General features: G+C 40.7%; 1 protein-coding gene across 1 annotated transcript; it reads right to left on the reverse strand.

Moving 5' to 3' along the window:
• Nucleotides 1-431: 431 nt before the first annotated feature.
• On the reverse strand, nt 432-13,890 carry cacng7b (calcium channel, voltage-dependent, gamma subunit 7b). The gene is made up of 6 exons (XM_068735351.1): nt 13,660-13,890; nt 9,484-9,679; nt 8,985-9,071; nt 7,929-8,069; nt 4,664-4,809; nt 432-3,904 (listed from the first exon to the last, which is right to left on the reverse strand). The coding sequence occupies exons 2-6, from the start codon at nt 9,677-9,679 to the stop codon at nt 3,455-3,457; spliced, it is 1,020 nt and encodes a 339-aa protein (XP_068591452.1). The 5' UTR covers nt 13,660-13,890; the 3' UTR covers nt 432-3,454.

A 13,890-nucleotide genomic window follows, 5' to 3' on the forward strand; every position in this document is an offset into this window, starting at 1 on the left:
CCTTCATGCAAACACATATGCCAACAAACAGTCACGCACAAACACATACACACATACAGCACTGATCAATTGTTGCCTTCAGGCTGTGGTGGCTTGCCGTGACTGAGGAGGGAGCCTGGTTAACATCCAGTGGTTCACCGCAGTGCAGTGTGCATTCACTTACAATAGTTCCCTCCATCACAGAGACCAGCCAGAAAAACACTCTTTACCATATCATTATAAGTGCATGCTCACTACCATTCACATCAAAATGAGGGCTTATCTTTCAGTCTGTTCTAATTATGTGATATTAAATATATATATATATATATATATATATATATATATATATATATATATATATATATATATATAAAAGATAATGAAACATTTAACAACAACAAATATAAAGCTATAAATTCAGAAGCAGGTAACCAGAGGGGGTGAACAGGTTGTAATGAACCCATGTTTGAAGTTTTATTCATGTTTAGGGCAAGGCGAGTGGCAGATGTCAACACTTTCAACAGGGATCTTAATCACAACCGCTATTGAATTATGTAACTCAAGATTATACAGCATCAGTTCCATTGAAGCATTAAACAGCATTTGTTTTACCCATTTTTTTTTCTTTACAAAGATGGTCATGTGCAAGAAGTCCACGCTTTATGCAGAAGCAAGCACAGCTACACCCTTTTATGTAATCATGTAGAGGCAAAGAAATAAGCTGGGGGTAGTAGAGAGGGAAAAACAAAGAGGTACAGAGATGAAAAGGGAAAGAACTGCCGCAGTTTACGAGGCAGCGAATGATTATCGAATGGTTCTAATAAAAATGGAAATAAGTGATGTAAAGGAAGATACAGAACAGCTGTCCACAGTCACAAGGGTCATGATGGGGCCATCAGTAGTCAAAAGGTTACAAAGGTGGATTTAAACCAGAAGGTGTAGATGCCTATTGGTCGGAAATCTTCTTCAACAGCTACTGCTGAGATGCCCTTGAGCAAGGCACTTAACCCCCAAACTGTAAAAGCAGAACCAACAACAGAAGATTACAGTTACACTGGGCTTCTCCTAGATACCAATCGTGCCAGTGCATAAACTAAGTGCAGGGCCGTGATGAAGATCCACATGCTTGCGCAACAAAACCCTGCATTAGGGTGGAAATATGATGATATCTCCATGATCTCACTTTATGTTCTCCATCGCAAGTGTGTGACATTTTCCTCACACAAATCCTCTGTAGGACATCAGTGTGTTTCCCTCTCTCCAGCATCACAGTGATAATGAAAACCAGCCATTACACAATGACACAATGGTTTTATTCTCATTACAGAGATATATCGTATCGATGTGTCCCTGTGCATGATGTGCCTTAAAAACAAACAAACTAAATCAACTATTCTACTGTTTTTGATACGCAGGTCCTGCTTGTCCGCCCAAGACTACTACTCTGCATTGTGAAGATACTGTACAGGATTTAAGAGCAACTTGATCTGAACATTAAGGTTCGAAAGCATCTGAAAATATATTAATTACTACAAAATGAACACACAACATGACAAGTGCATGACAAAGTAGGCTAAAATATCCCACAATGTCATATGCAGCCTACTACAATGTGATGTTGAAGGATTGATTAATCAATTAGTCCATTAAAAAAATGAATCAGCACTATTTTGAAAATAGTTTTAGTCATTTTCAAAGCAAAATGCCAAATATATGCTGGAGGATTTCATGTGTTTCTTTGTCATATATAGTAGAAAACGTTTGGTTTTGGACTGTTGGTTGAATAAAACAAACTAATTAAGTAAATGACGTTGAGCTGTGGGCCTTACATTTGCCACTTTTTCACTATTTTCTGAAATTTCACAGACAAAACAATGAATCTAGATTAATAAACAGAATAAGGCGATGATACAAATAATAATTTGATGCAGTCCTAAACACAAGAGAGCTCAATATCATGCTTTTATGTAAACATATACATTTTCAGATACTCTAGAAACTTTTAGCACAATGCACCATCACAAATGAGAACCGGAAATATTGGAATTAAAGAACGGCCTATTTTGTCCATGTCCTGAGGACTTGCGTTTCATAAACAGCGGTATTGTCCTTTGAACATTAAGTGCAAATGTTATTAATGCTTCCATCTGTGAGTTTTCCAGATATATAAATAGCATTGAAGCTTTTAAAAAGTACTTCTGACCAGTCTTTAAAGCATAAATCTTTCTCCAAGTGCAGTTCAAAATGGCATGTCTTGTTGCACCTGACATTCACCGTAACAGCTTCAGTCCAACTCATCTGTGCTGCACCATCAACTGACACACAGTGCAGGTCAGTGACGAAGGAAGAGTGCATGAAAAAGTAGTGACCTGGGCCCTGATCTGATCCAGGGTCAGTGCTGAACAGTGGCCAGAAGAGGGCATCAGACTGCCACATCAGTGTTGGGTGGGTCCTCCTCCTAACCATCGCTGCGTCGTTGGTTGTAGTGCGCCTGTTGCAGAGTCTTCATCCAAAGCAGAATGAGTCAGACATTTTCTTAATGTGACTTGTGCCAAAGCTTCATTCATAATCTACAACAGCTATATAGAAGTCCTCATGTGCAATTTTATGTACAAGAAATTTAGAAATTGGTATCTTAATCAAATATGTAAAACATAAAGTAGATTTCTCCTTATGATATTTCAGAACATAGTCCACTTCTGTCTGTTTTTTTTTTTACAAAGATTAACAGCATTCACATATAGTGTTCTTATTTCAGAACTACTCTATTGTTACCTAATACTTTTTAATTATTCATAATAACAATAATAATAATAATAATAATACTTTGACATTATGAGTTCTGAAACTGGATTGATGATGTAAGAAATTCAGAGCAGACAAGAATATATTTAACCATATTTACCTTTTGGTAAAAAGGTACGTAGTCTGTGTATTTTTCTGAATTATGTATGTATAAAACTATGTGCATCCTCAGTCTTTGTGATCAGTGTTTTGCATTGTACATTTCCAAATGCATACAAATTTCCTGCAGCACTGCAGTATATTCGTATTATACCGCAGCCTCTCGCTCTCCCTGCCTCCCTCTCCCTCCCCTATATCTCCTCTGTCACTAAACCTAACCTCTAAAGTCTTTCTAGGAATCACTTTTGTACCTCTTTCCATCATGAAAAACTGAATTCCTCTTTTTCTTTAGCAATCTTCTCTTGTTTTTATTTTTCCCCACCCATTGCACTTTCTGGCATATCTCCACAATCCTGTTAAATCTCCAACACCTCCTTTGTCCTTGGTTCATTATAGGTTTGAACGCTACATTTTATTATGTCTGATCACCTCTCTCTCCACTTAATCTCACATGATTTGTGCTCCAAACTCAGTATTTACGCATTTACTCTCATCCACATCTAAATGTACAGTATACGTGATTATGAGGAGTCAGTGTCTCTCCTTCCCTCCCTCATGCTCCCTCTTCCTAACAGGGGGAGGCGCTCATGTGCATATGAGTGTGATAGTGAGGAGGAGGTATGGGCGACGGAGGCATTGCCATGGGAAGAGCTTGGCCTTGGGGATGTGAGGCGTGCGACCTGGTGAGGGTGTGTGTGGAGGGGTAGCCAGCAGACTGCGGGGGCATTTGGTAACTCCCTGCGGAAGAAGACCCAGAAGGCGGGCTGCCCTGCCCTTGGAGGCTGCTTTTGGGGGGCACTGGGGGTGCCTGGTTGAGCTGGATGGAGATGTCGCTGGAGGCTTCGGAGGTGCTGCGGCCTCGCTTCGGCGGAGGCCAGGATGATTCTGGGTGGAGGAACTGACCGCTGTAGTCGCTACTCTCGGACAGGCGGGGGCGGTAGAGTGCAGGGTGGGGGCGGTACATCTCTTCCTCGGCGTAGCGCTTCATAAACAGATAGACTGACATCACCCCAGCCCCCTGAGACAGCGAGTGAGAAAGGAAGCGAGATGAGATGAGGGGGGTGATAAGATGCCACAGGGAGAGAGGGAGTTAGCTGCGTAAATAAGCTGAGTTCAGAGAAAAATACATTTTCAAAGAAGTAGTAACAAGTGATGGCTGGGGAAATTAAATTAAAAGTGACTGATCAGCCAGAAGTGTTAAAAGGAATGAATTAAAGTAAAGAGGTAAAAGTATGTGCTTTTGATTTAGAAAGATGAGGGTATGCTTTAAGTTTTTTTAAGCTCATAACAGATTAAAATCGAGAGCAAGGCGAAAGGAGGAGACATGAGTGTGGAGAACAGATGGGGAGAAAGGAGAGGAGAGAAGAGGGGAGGAGGTTAGTGCCCACTGCACCACATTAAGAGCAGTGCTGCTGCTGATGATAGGAAAGAGGCAGGAGGAGAGTGTGTGTGTGTGTGTGTGTGTGGGGGGGGGGGGGGGTGAGCAGAGGATTCACATGATACCTCTCCACGCATGGATGCACACATTAACACACACACAAACCATTAATGCCTCACCATATCTACAGAATTCGAATCATCTTACCTTCTTACACACTCAGCATGCAACACTTATAGAAATGAAAATATATTCTCTGTGTGTAACATATGTATGCAAACAGAACACTCTCTCACTCTCTTTCACATATTACTTCCCACGAACAAAAACACAAACACACAGAGACAGACACACACACACACACACACACACACACACACACACACAGCCCAGACCGACCTCTTTGAGTAAGAAGGAAGAGGCAGCGAAGGCGAAGGACCAGCCATAGTGGTAGTTGAAGAACTGCTCGGGCTCCCTGGGCCGGTTCATCACCTCATCATTAATACTGGAGATGTAGAGCACCAGGCCCACCACCAGACTGAGGCCTGCACACAGCACATTAACAATGACAGCGAGTCAGAGAGAGCCAGAGAGTCAGATACAAGAGAGAGCGAGGAGGTTATTATATGGCGATCCAGACAGCTGCAGTAGTGTGGCGAGGGTTTAGGAGACTGAAAGAGCGAGAGAGCAATGGGATGTGGAGTGACCAGACCAAGAAATTAGCCTTCAATATGCTTACATTAATAAAGAAATGGCAGAGAGACCAGAGAGTGTGTATGTATCATAATGACAGATACAGACATAAAGATAAATGGCTTTTAGAGAGAAATGCCTCATGGAAACAAAACAATGTAAATATTATTAATGGAAAACGTTAAATATATATATTACAAAGTTAAGTTAAACCTTCTGATTGTACTCACTAATGTTTGGCAGCCTTTTGTTCATCCAGGTTTTTCCTATGTCTGCTTATTGGGAAGGACTAAGTAAGGGTGTTGTATTCCTACATCCTGCAGCAATCCTGTCTTGTGCAAATTTATATTTGCAATTTGTTTTGCCAAAATTAATTTTTCAGGGAAACATGATAATTCCTGCCTAGATTGTTTGGCACAATTCTTATAGGCAGTGGTACATTTTTAGTGTGTAGGTAACATAAGCACTTTTATAAAGGTTAGGAAAAGACTGTGATCACGGTTAATTGTTAAAAAAAACTGTTGACTTTATAAATTTTTAACCACAGTCTTTCCCAATCTGTGAATAATGTTTACAATGATATATATATATATATATATATATATATATATATATATATATATATATATATGAATAAACATTTTGTGACTGAATAAAGGATTTATAAATTTTTAACCACAGTCTTTCCCAATCTGTGAATAATGTTTACAATGATATATATATATATATATATATATATATATATATATATATATATATATATATATATATATATATATATATATATACGAATAAACATTTTGTGACTGAATAAAGGATTTATAAATTTTTAACCACAGTCTTTCCCAATCTGTGAATAATGTTTACAATGATATATATATATATATATGAATAAACATTTTGTGACTGAATAAAGGAGTTTCATCAAACCACAAATCTGTTAATTTAAGTATGAAATCAGATCCTAGTCAGATCAAAAAAAGTTAATTGAAACATTTTCTCTTTGTGGTGATTAACAACATCATTTAGGTGGCATACTTTTTTCAGAAAACATATTTGATGTTTCTAATTAGTACCATAGAAATGTAATTTCTAGGTAACATTGTTGCCTGCAGATGCTCATATAAACTAAACTATTGTATTTCCTGTAAGTACCTTTAATTTAATTCTCATATTGTAATGCCATATTTTGATTACTGACTGAGCTTGTACATTTATAATTTGGTCCTTTTTGAAAATCACAACAATATTATGTTTAAAAAAAGAGAGGGATGAACACTGAAAGTACATAAAAACAAACAAAAGTGGACTGACACAGTTTTAAGACCATTTAGTTGCTACATTCAGCATCCACTGTAAACTTCAGTGTGTTAGAGGACTCTAATCATCGTATGGAAAACCAGAATAAGCTTTCAGTGACCCTTTTCAGCCAGAAGCAACATATACAACATTAAAACCCCTTCCTCCAAGAACACTCTTAGAAATGTTAAATGCATGAGATACAACATATGGCCAACATCAAATAATCAATATTCAACGAAAGCTGCATGCTGTAAGCAGCAAAATGAGTATTTTTAGCCTTCCCTGCAAGATTCAAATGTACCACCCGGCTGTCAAGCAGTTATGTTCTTCACAGTAAACGTCTAGTTTAAGAGGCTGTGTTGTCAATTTAAAATTGAAAACCACAGAATATGCAGAAACCATGCTGCTGGCAATCCTGCAGTGGAAGTACATCTTTATCTAAATAAGTAACAACATAAAATTTGAGGGAAACACGGATGTGCACGTGCACACTTAGTAGATGATGGAAACCAAAGGGTGTGCATGTGTGAGACAAAAAGAAAGAAGAAATAGATTATGTGTCTACAGGTACAAATGCATATGGAAGATGTCTGTTGGGTAAAAGAGAAATATCAAGCTCTAACCATGCTCGAGCAGTTGTGGAATCTTGCTCTGAATTCTGTAATATCAATCAGAACACGACCGACCCAAACTACAATATTTACCAAACACCGTGTCAGTGATGCCAGCAGAACAGGCTCACATCACACAGTAGTCCACAAACACCACAACATCCACGGTGACTAAGAATACTGAGGGAATATAATCTGAATGAAGGAGTAAGTAGGAAATGAGAGGAAGGATAGCGACTGAGAGGGTGGGGGGTGGGGGGGGACAGAAAAAGCTATGAAAACTGAGAGGCTGAATGAGAGAAGGGGGAGGCTGAGGGAGGAGGGGTGAGTAGGGAAGGCAGGAGGAAGGCAGTGTTTAGAGCGAGAGGCTCAGTGCAGCAGAATATCTAACCGCTGAAAAGCAATTTGATACACTTGCCCCTTATTATCACCCTATTATCAAAAAACACTGCGACACTTCCAGCACAGGCTATAAACATTACATAACCCCGGTTACATAAAACCTATTATTCTGCTACACCCTTTATCAGCAAGTCCCCGCCATGGCAAAGCCACGAGCCATTGCTGCAGCTCCCGTTTGATGCTCCTCTAAGCTCTGCAGCGCTGCTTCCTCCTCAAACATGTCAAGTGAAACAGCCTTTAGAGAACATGAGCTCCAATTTGGCACCTGACAGTCTTTACACACAGAGGACAAGAAACGGGAGCATTAGAGCCACCTGCTGTTCAACAAGGTTAATTACACTAATGCAGAAAATAAAGATCAAAGAGCTGCTCATGGTACTGTGGGAATATCCACAGTATGTTCAGAATTTTGACAATCCTTGAGCGTAATCCAAAAATTCTGAATTCCTCTCTTAAAGCCTGTTTAATTCCAAAGTCAGAAGAGCAGGAAACTAATCTAGTCACCTTTTCTGATGACAGCCTACACACCTGCATCATACACTAAAAATAGAGCCTTGATGGAGTGCGTCCGTGTGTGACATAGGACACACGAGGCTGCTGTAATCAATCACTGACTGAAGGTGTGGTGACAGCGGGACATGAGTAATGGTTCCCACCTGAGAGGATGAAGAAGATGCCGGACACAAAGGCCAGGATGGTGCGCTGAGGCCGGATGTGTCCGATGTTACTGATGACGAAGGCAGTGAAGACGAAAAGCAGCGACACCATCGGGAAGGGCGTGGCTGTCCGCACCATCTCTGTAGGGAGGAGAGGTCACCGTGTTAAACAAAGCTGATGTAATGTGTCCTTAAACTGCTGAGAGAGGTGAATGATAATGTCTCTGGAGCTTATAAAGTATTAGTTAAGAGAATCAGAGGCGGTAAACTCTAGGATATTAAGTATGCTCAGTGAAGTGGAGATGCCATCACATTCATCACTAAAAAAGGGAGATTGGAAACAGCATTCCTTTCTTACAGTGGTCTGCTTTTCACTTTTGGTATGGACACATTTCTAAATTTCTTTAAAGTGTCTAATTGCTTTTTAACTATGGGAAACAGAGTTATGATGTAAAATGTTGCTACATAAATATCAAAATGGTTGTAAATATTCAAAAACAGTTGAATCAATTTTAGAAATATTAAAAATAACATAATAAGTCATAATAATAATAATAATATTTTCTGGATCAAATCACAATTTTAATTTTCTCTTTCAATTTTATTTTACTTTAACCCGTTAAATTAGTTAAACACATTATCTTTGTTCATGAGGATGAATCTTTCTTAAATCACTTTAATGAAGTTAAACTGTTAGATAGGCTGCAACTAACAATTATTTTCCCAGAGTCCAAAATGAAGTCTTTAAATATCTTATTTTGTCAGGCCAACAGTCCAAAACCCAAAGATAATCAGTTTAATGTGATATAAACAAAAAATACAGGAAATCCTTATAGTTGAGACGTTGCAACAAGAGAACTTTGTCTGTTTTACTTTAATCGATTATCAAATTCAGTTTGAGATTCAAATACATTTTCTGTCGATCCACTAATAGTTGCAACTCTAATATTACGTTGAAATTTCAGTACCCACGAGCAATCAGTAGGGGGACTCTGCAGTTACTCTCAAACAGCAGATAACGTGTAATGTCACTGGGCTGTTGTATGTTTTACTCACTGAGGATATTTGCAGTGTTTTCAGTGGTGATCTCTATATCGGGCTCAGTGAAGTACTCCGATGCAACACATCTCCCGTTTTCCGCTCCTGAGAGGAAACACACACACACAAACAAAGAGGAAAATGTTGGGGTTTGCTTTCAAAGTCAGTGATGCATGAGGAAACAAAACAAAACCCAGAAAAAGAAAGAAACATCTCTGGGTCTCTGCAGTGCTCACAGGTAACGATCATGTTTTGTGACAGCTATGATTCTGGAGGCCAGAAGCTCGCTTTCTCTCTTTTCTCCCCTTGCTGCTCTCTCACTCGGCTGCTTTATCTGTTTCTGTGTGTTTGTCACTGAGATGATGTGGACATATGCATACACACGTAGCAGCATTGTTTGGATGGTTGTGTGTGTGTGTGTGTGTGTGTATGTGTGTGTATCTGTGCACACAAGTATCTGTCTTCTACAGTCATCCTTTAATTCTTTTTATTTGAATATGTTGTTGCATCTACCTACCAGCCACGAAGCAAACTCTCCAGAGGCCTGAATGCAGCGCCATCTTCACCTCCATGCTCTGGTTCTGCTGCAGGATGATGCCCTCCACCATGATCAGCCAGTAGTCTGTGGACACAGCCACCCCCACCAGGAGCAGCCCGCAGGCTCCGAACACTGTAGACAGGATGGTCAGCGCGCGGCTGCTGCACGAACTCATCTGGAGGGCGGAACGAGTGAGAGGAATTACACGTCAAAACTGTGGAGACACTAATAAAATTTGGTAATTTTGCATGGGGGGGGGGGGGGACAGTAAAAACGGGGGAAACACTGAGATGGACATTTGACGTGTACACGTGCAAACAGCTATCTTTCTGTCTCGCTCAGTTATTGCTAAAGATGAGTTAGTGACACATCCGTGGCAACCAATCCTGTTAAAGGTCAGAGGGGAGCCAATGCAACAGATGATGACTTCACGGTGAACCACTGAACTTTGGAAAGGACTTTAAAAAAACTGAGAGAAGGATAGTAAACACATGCACACACACAGATCAGGATAAGGGGGAGAGGTCCTGTGTGACTCACACATGGTCTTTCTGTGACTTAGTTCTGGTTGACTGGGAAGGACTTCACTGCAAATCCATTGAGCATGCTGTCTGTATGCATTTGTGAGTTTCTGTGCATTTGTGTGTGTGTGTGTGTGTGTGTGTGTGTGTGTGTGTGTGTGTGTGTGTGTGATTGTTCAGCCAAAATCCTCTGCTTAATTTGGAGCACAGTTCAGTATCATCAGCTTGACAAATAATGGAGAACAAATGCATGTGGAATACACAGAGCGGGGCTGGTGTTTACTGTAATCACCCTCATTTTGCTTACTTATTCAACACATTATGTGATACACTGGCAGGATCATTACTGTTATGCAGCTGACCTCATGTCCTCCGTTTTCCTTTCTCTTTTGTTCTATCTCTGGAACATACACTAGATTTTACAATATGTTTGAATAATTGTTTTTTTTTTAACTTATCCAACTTATCTTATTACATTAGACACTACTAGCTAAAACTATAGGACCACCTTTAGTTCTTTCAGTAGGAGCTTGACCCACAATGGTAGCATCTCTCAGTTGCTCAGTCATCTCACTGTATCTCACTCTCACTGAGTGTATAGGCCATTAAAGTACACTTAAGTGACTTTAAAGGAAATGTGACACCCTAATAACTGGCTGGAAGAGCCAAATTATGGAAGCATTTCACCTGCTCTGCAACAAGGTGTAAAAACACACCAAAACTGCAACAGTGGCCCAATGTGTCCCAAGAAAACTTTACCAACATCATTACACAACACTGTGCTCTTTGCAGCCTGAGATGTGGATAGGAGGCAGAATGGAGCTTTTACACCACAGTCTGACCCTTACTGTCAAAAAATAATTGATATTTGTTGTAACAGGAAATGTTTTTTCACTCCTCTCTTGTCCAGTTTGTAACTACTCAGGCTTCACCGTCTTGTTCTTACAGTAGCTGACGGGAATGAGGACAGGCATGTTCTTCTGCTGATGTAACACAGCTGCTGCTTCAAGGTTTGAAAAGATGTGTGTTTGAGGTTTTCCTCCGCATATCACAGTTGTGCTGAGCTGTTTTTTTTGCATATTTGTGGCCCTGCCTGTTTGATTGTCATTAATAAAAATGCTCACATTGCTGCAGATGACCAGATTCCTTTTTGTAGCTTCTTGTATCATTCTTTATAAATCCACATCTGTGTATTATTACATACATAACATTTAGTTTAACAGACACTCGTCCCTGTCTTGTGGAGTGAACCATTTGCGTACCAATGTATGGTAAAAGTACATCATGTTTAGGCCGACTAATTAATTCAACATTGACCAATCATCAGGCACCAAAGAGCGCTTTGACGACAGAAAATTAATCCCAAATTAATGACTTAAACATGAGAACCACTTTATTCTTCTTCTGGTCTTTCTTTGTATGACAACCCTTTGAGTCTTTAAACATCAGAGTTATAATAGATACAGTCATGCTGCTGGGGAATAGACTCTTAAAGATTAAGCTTGGCCTCATCTTATCTGGACAGCCATTGTATGAGACGTGACCACTATAGAAGTTGCTTCAGTTTCTATGCAGCACCGGAGATGAATAGAGCTTCTTTTGTTAAGAACAGAGCTGGCTGGTGGTAAAGGGTATACGCAGCAGAGAAATCCACTGAGGAATGACACGTTTGGGCATATGGAGGCTAAGAGAAGCAGAGAGTGAGTTAATAATGGTACGAACAGATTTGAGGGGTAAAAAGATGACCAACCACTACGAATCCATCCAGTTGCACAAACAGGACAGATTAAAGATAGAAAATCAAAATCAAAGTTACACGATTTACAACTGGCAGGATGAATCCATGTGAGGGTACAACTGAAGATTTGAATGAATTCCTAAGTTTCACACCAAAGCTTCTTCATTTCCTTCTTTTTTCTCCCAGAGGTTGTGAATCATACGACAAAGTGTTCACTGCTGTTAACATTTGATTGTTGAACAAAAGTTTGAGCCAGTGTGACTGAGAGTTTGAGGTAGTCTCCTTAAAATCAAAAACATATGAAATAACTGAAGGTGTGTTTTGTGTGTGTGTGTGTGTGTGTGTGTGTGTGTGTGTGTGTGTGTGAGTGTGTGAGGGGGGGGGGGGGGGGTAGTATAGAGACGAACAGAGAGGAGTGGGAATGAACAATCACACCTTCCAGCAGTTGGAGGATGTGCCAAAGTGGTCAGGAATGAGTGAGAATCAATTGGAGTTGCAACCCAGCAGAAATGAGTGGATGTGCCCGAGTGGCTCTTCCAGACTTGTTCAGCATCACGGACAGCACCAGTATCTCTTTTATTGACACCGTCAAACAGAAAACATATGAAATATCAAAAAAGTTACCTCTTCACCGCCAATGTATTGAGCCCCACATCATCCCCCCCGAAAATCCTCTAAAGGGCTGTTGCAGCTTATGGAGACCATTGTACACTTAAGATTGAACGGAGAAAGTTAGATTTGTGATAACAATCCCATTTTAGCGCTCTGAGACAGGCCCCTCAACTCCCTCACCCAGAAAGTAATGAGCCAATTGAATTGGTTAGATAGGAGCCACAAGGGGGACAAAAGGTTTAATTCTCTCCAATCTGTCACAATCTACAGACTGACATCACCTCTAAGCCTCACATGAAAGAAAGACACCAAGAGAAAGAGGGAGTGATGGGCAAGAGGAAAAGATATGGAGACGTGCTGAAAAGAAGAAAGCAGCAGAGAGAGGAGGACGAAACTATGTTAAGAGAGAGAGAGAGAGAGAGAGAGAGAGAGAGAGAGAGAGAGAGAGAGAGAGAGAGAGAGAGAGTCCTTAAGGCGGGAACAGCAGGAGTACATGTAACAGATATAGGTTAGCACAGGGAAAGACCTTGGCCCAAAAAATGGAAGGAGTACCCATCATGGACGCGCACGACGGGGATGCGCCTACACCTGTGCTAAACTAACCAACCTTGACTGTGCAGCGTCTCAAAAAAAATCAGCCCGAGAGGAGGATGGAATCACTCAGTGGAAAAATAAATGACTTCATAACGACTAAACGTAGATATCGTGACTCAATGGGTGGGTTTGCTCAGCATCTCTCGGAGCATTTCAGCTGCGCAGCCACACTCCGGTGAAACTCGCACCATTTTCACGGCGCCGAGCAGACAGTTCAACACCACATCTTCTGAAAAACTACATGTATGTAAAGCGGGATCTGTACCCGGTGCAGGGCTGACCGAGGCAGCGTTGTGCGCATATTGTTTAGAACCCCCCTACTGTCACACACACTCACACGCGGAGTTTGGAGATGATAAACACAGAGCAGGGAACATGTGAGCGACTCCCGCACAAAATTGGGATGGAATTGGTGAAACAAAAATGAAAAGCTGCAGGTGACATTTAGCCTGACTGTAATATCTCAAAAGAAGATATGTCTTTACGCTAACACGACACGAGGACACGTTATGAATGCTGCGTTTTTGTTTTTTTTTTACAGCTGCTGGCATCACACAATAATAGACACGCATACATTTCAAATGACTGAGTCAGGTTGAAAAAGGCGTCATCGTCACAATTACAATTACAGCCAAGAAACACACAACTGTAGTTATTTTTTTTTTAAAAAAGGGGGAGAAAAATACTCACCCTGCCACGAGAGTCGTGCGCACACGTCAGTAGCCAAGAAACCTCACACCAGGGAGGCTTGGTGGATTTTGGTCTCTCTCTTTTATGTGTTTTCGCTTAAGCCCCTTTACCCATCCTCCAAATCCCTCACTCTCTCTTTCACCCAATCTGTCCCAGGCACTGCGGTGGATTGGTTCAGCAAGCTACTTTGGCTACAAAAGAGACATAGCGGGAGCAGGAGCGAGAGAAGTG

The sequence above is a fragment of the Cebidichthys violaceus genome, unplaced genomic scaffold (assembly GCF_023349555.1).
Source record: "Cebidichthys violaceus isolate CVI_PGR_0920_01 unplaced genomic scaffold, fCebVio1.0.p SCAF_7, whole genome shotgun sequence".
Classification (NCBI taxonomy): Eukaryota; Metazoa; Chordata; class Actinopteri; order Perciformes; family Stichaeidae; genus Cebidichthys; species Cebidichthys violaceus.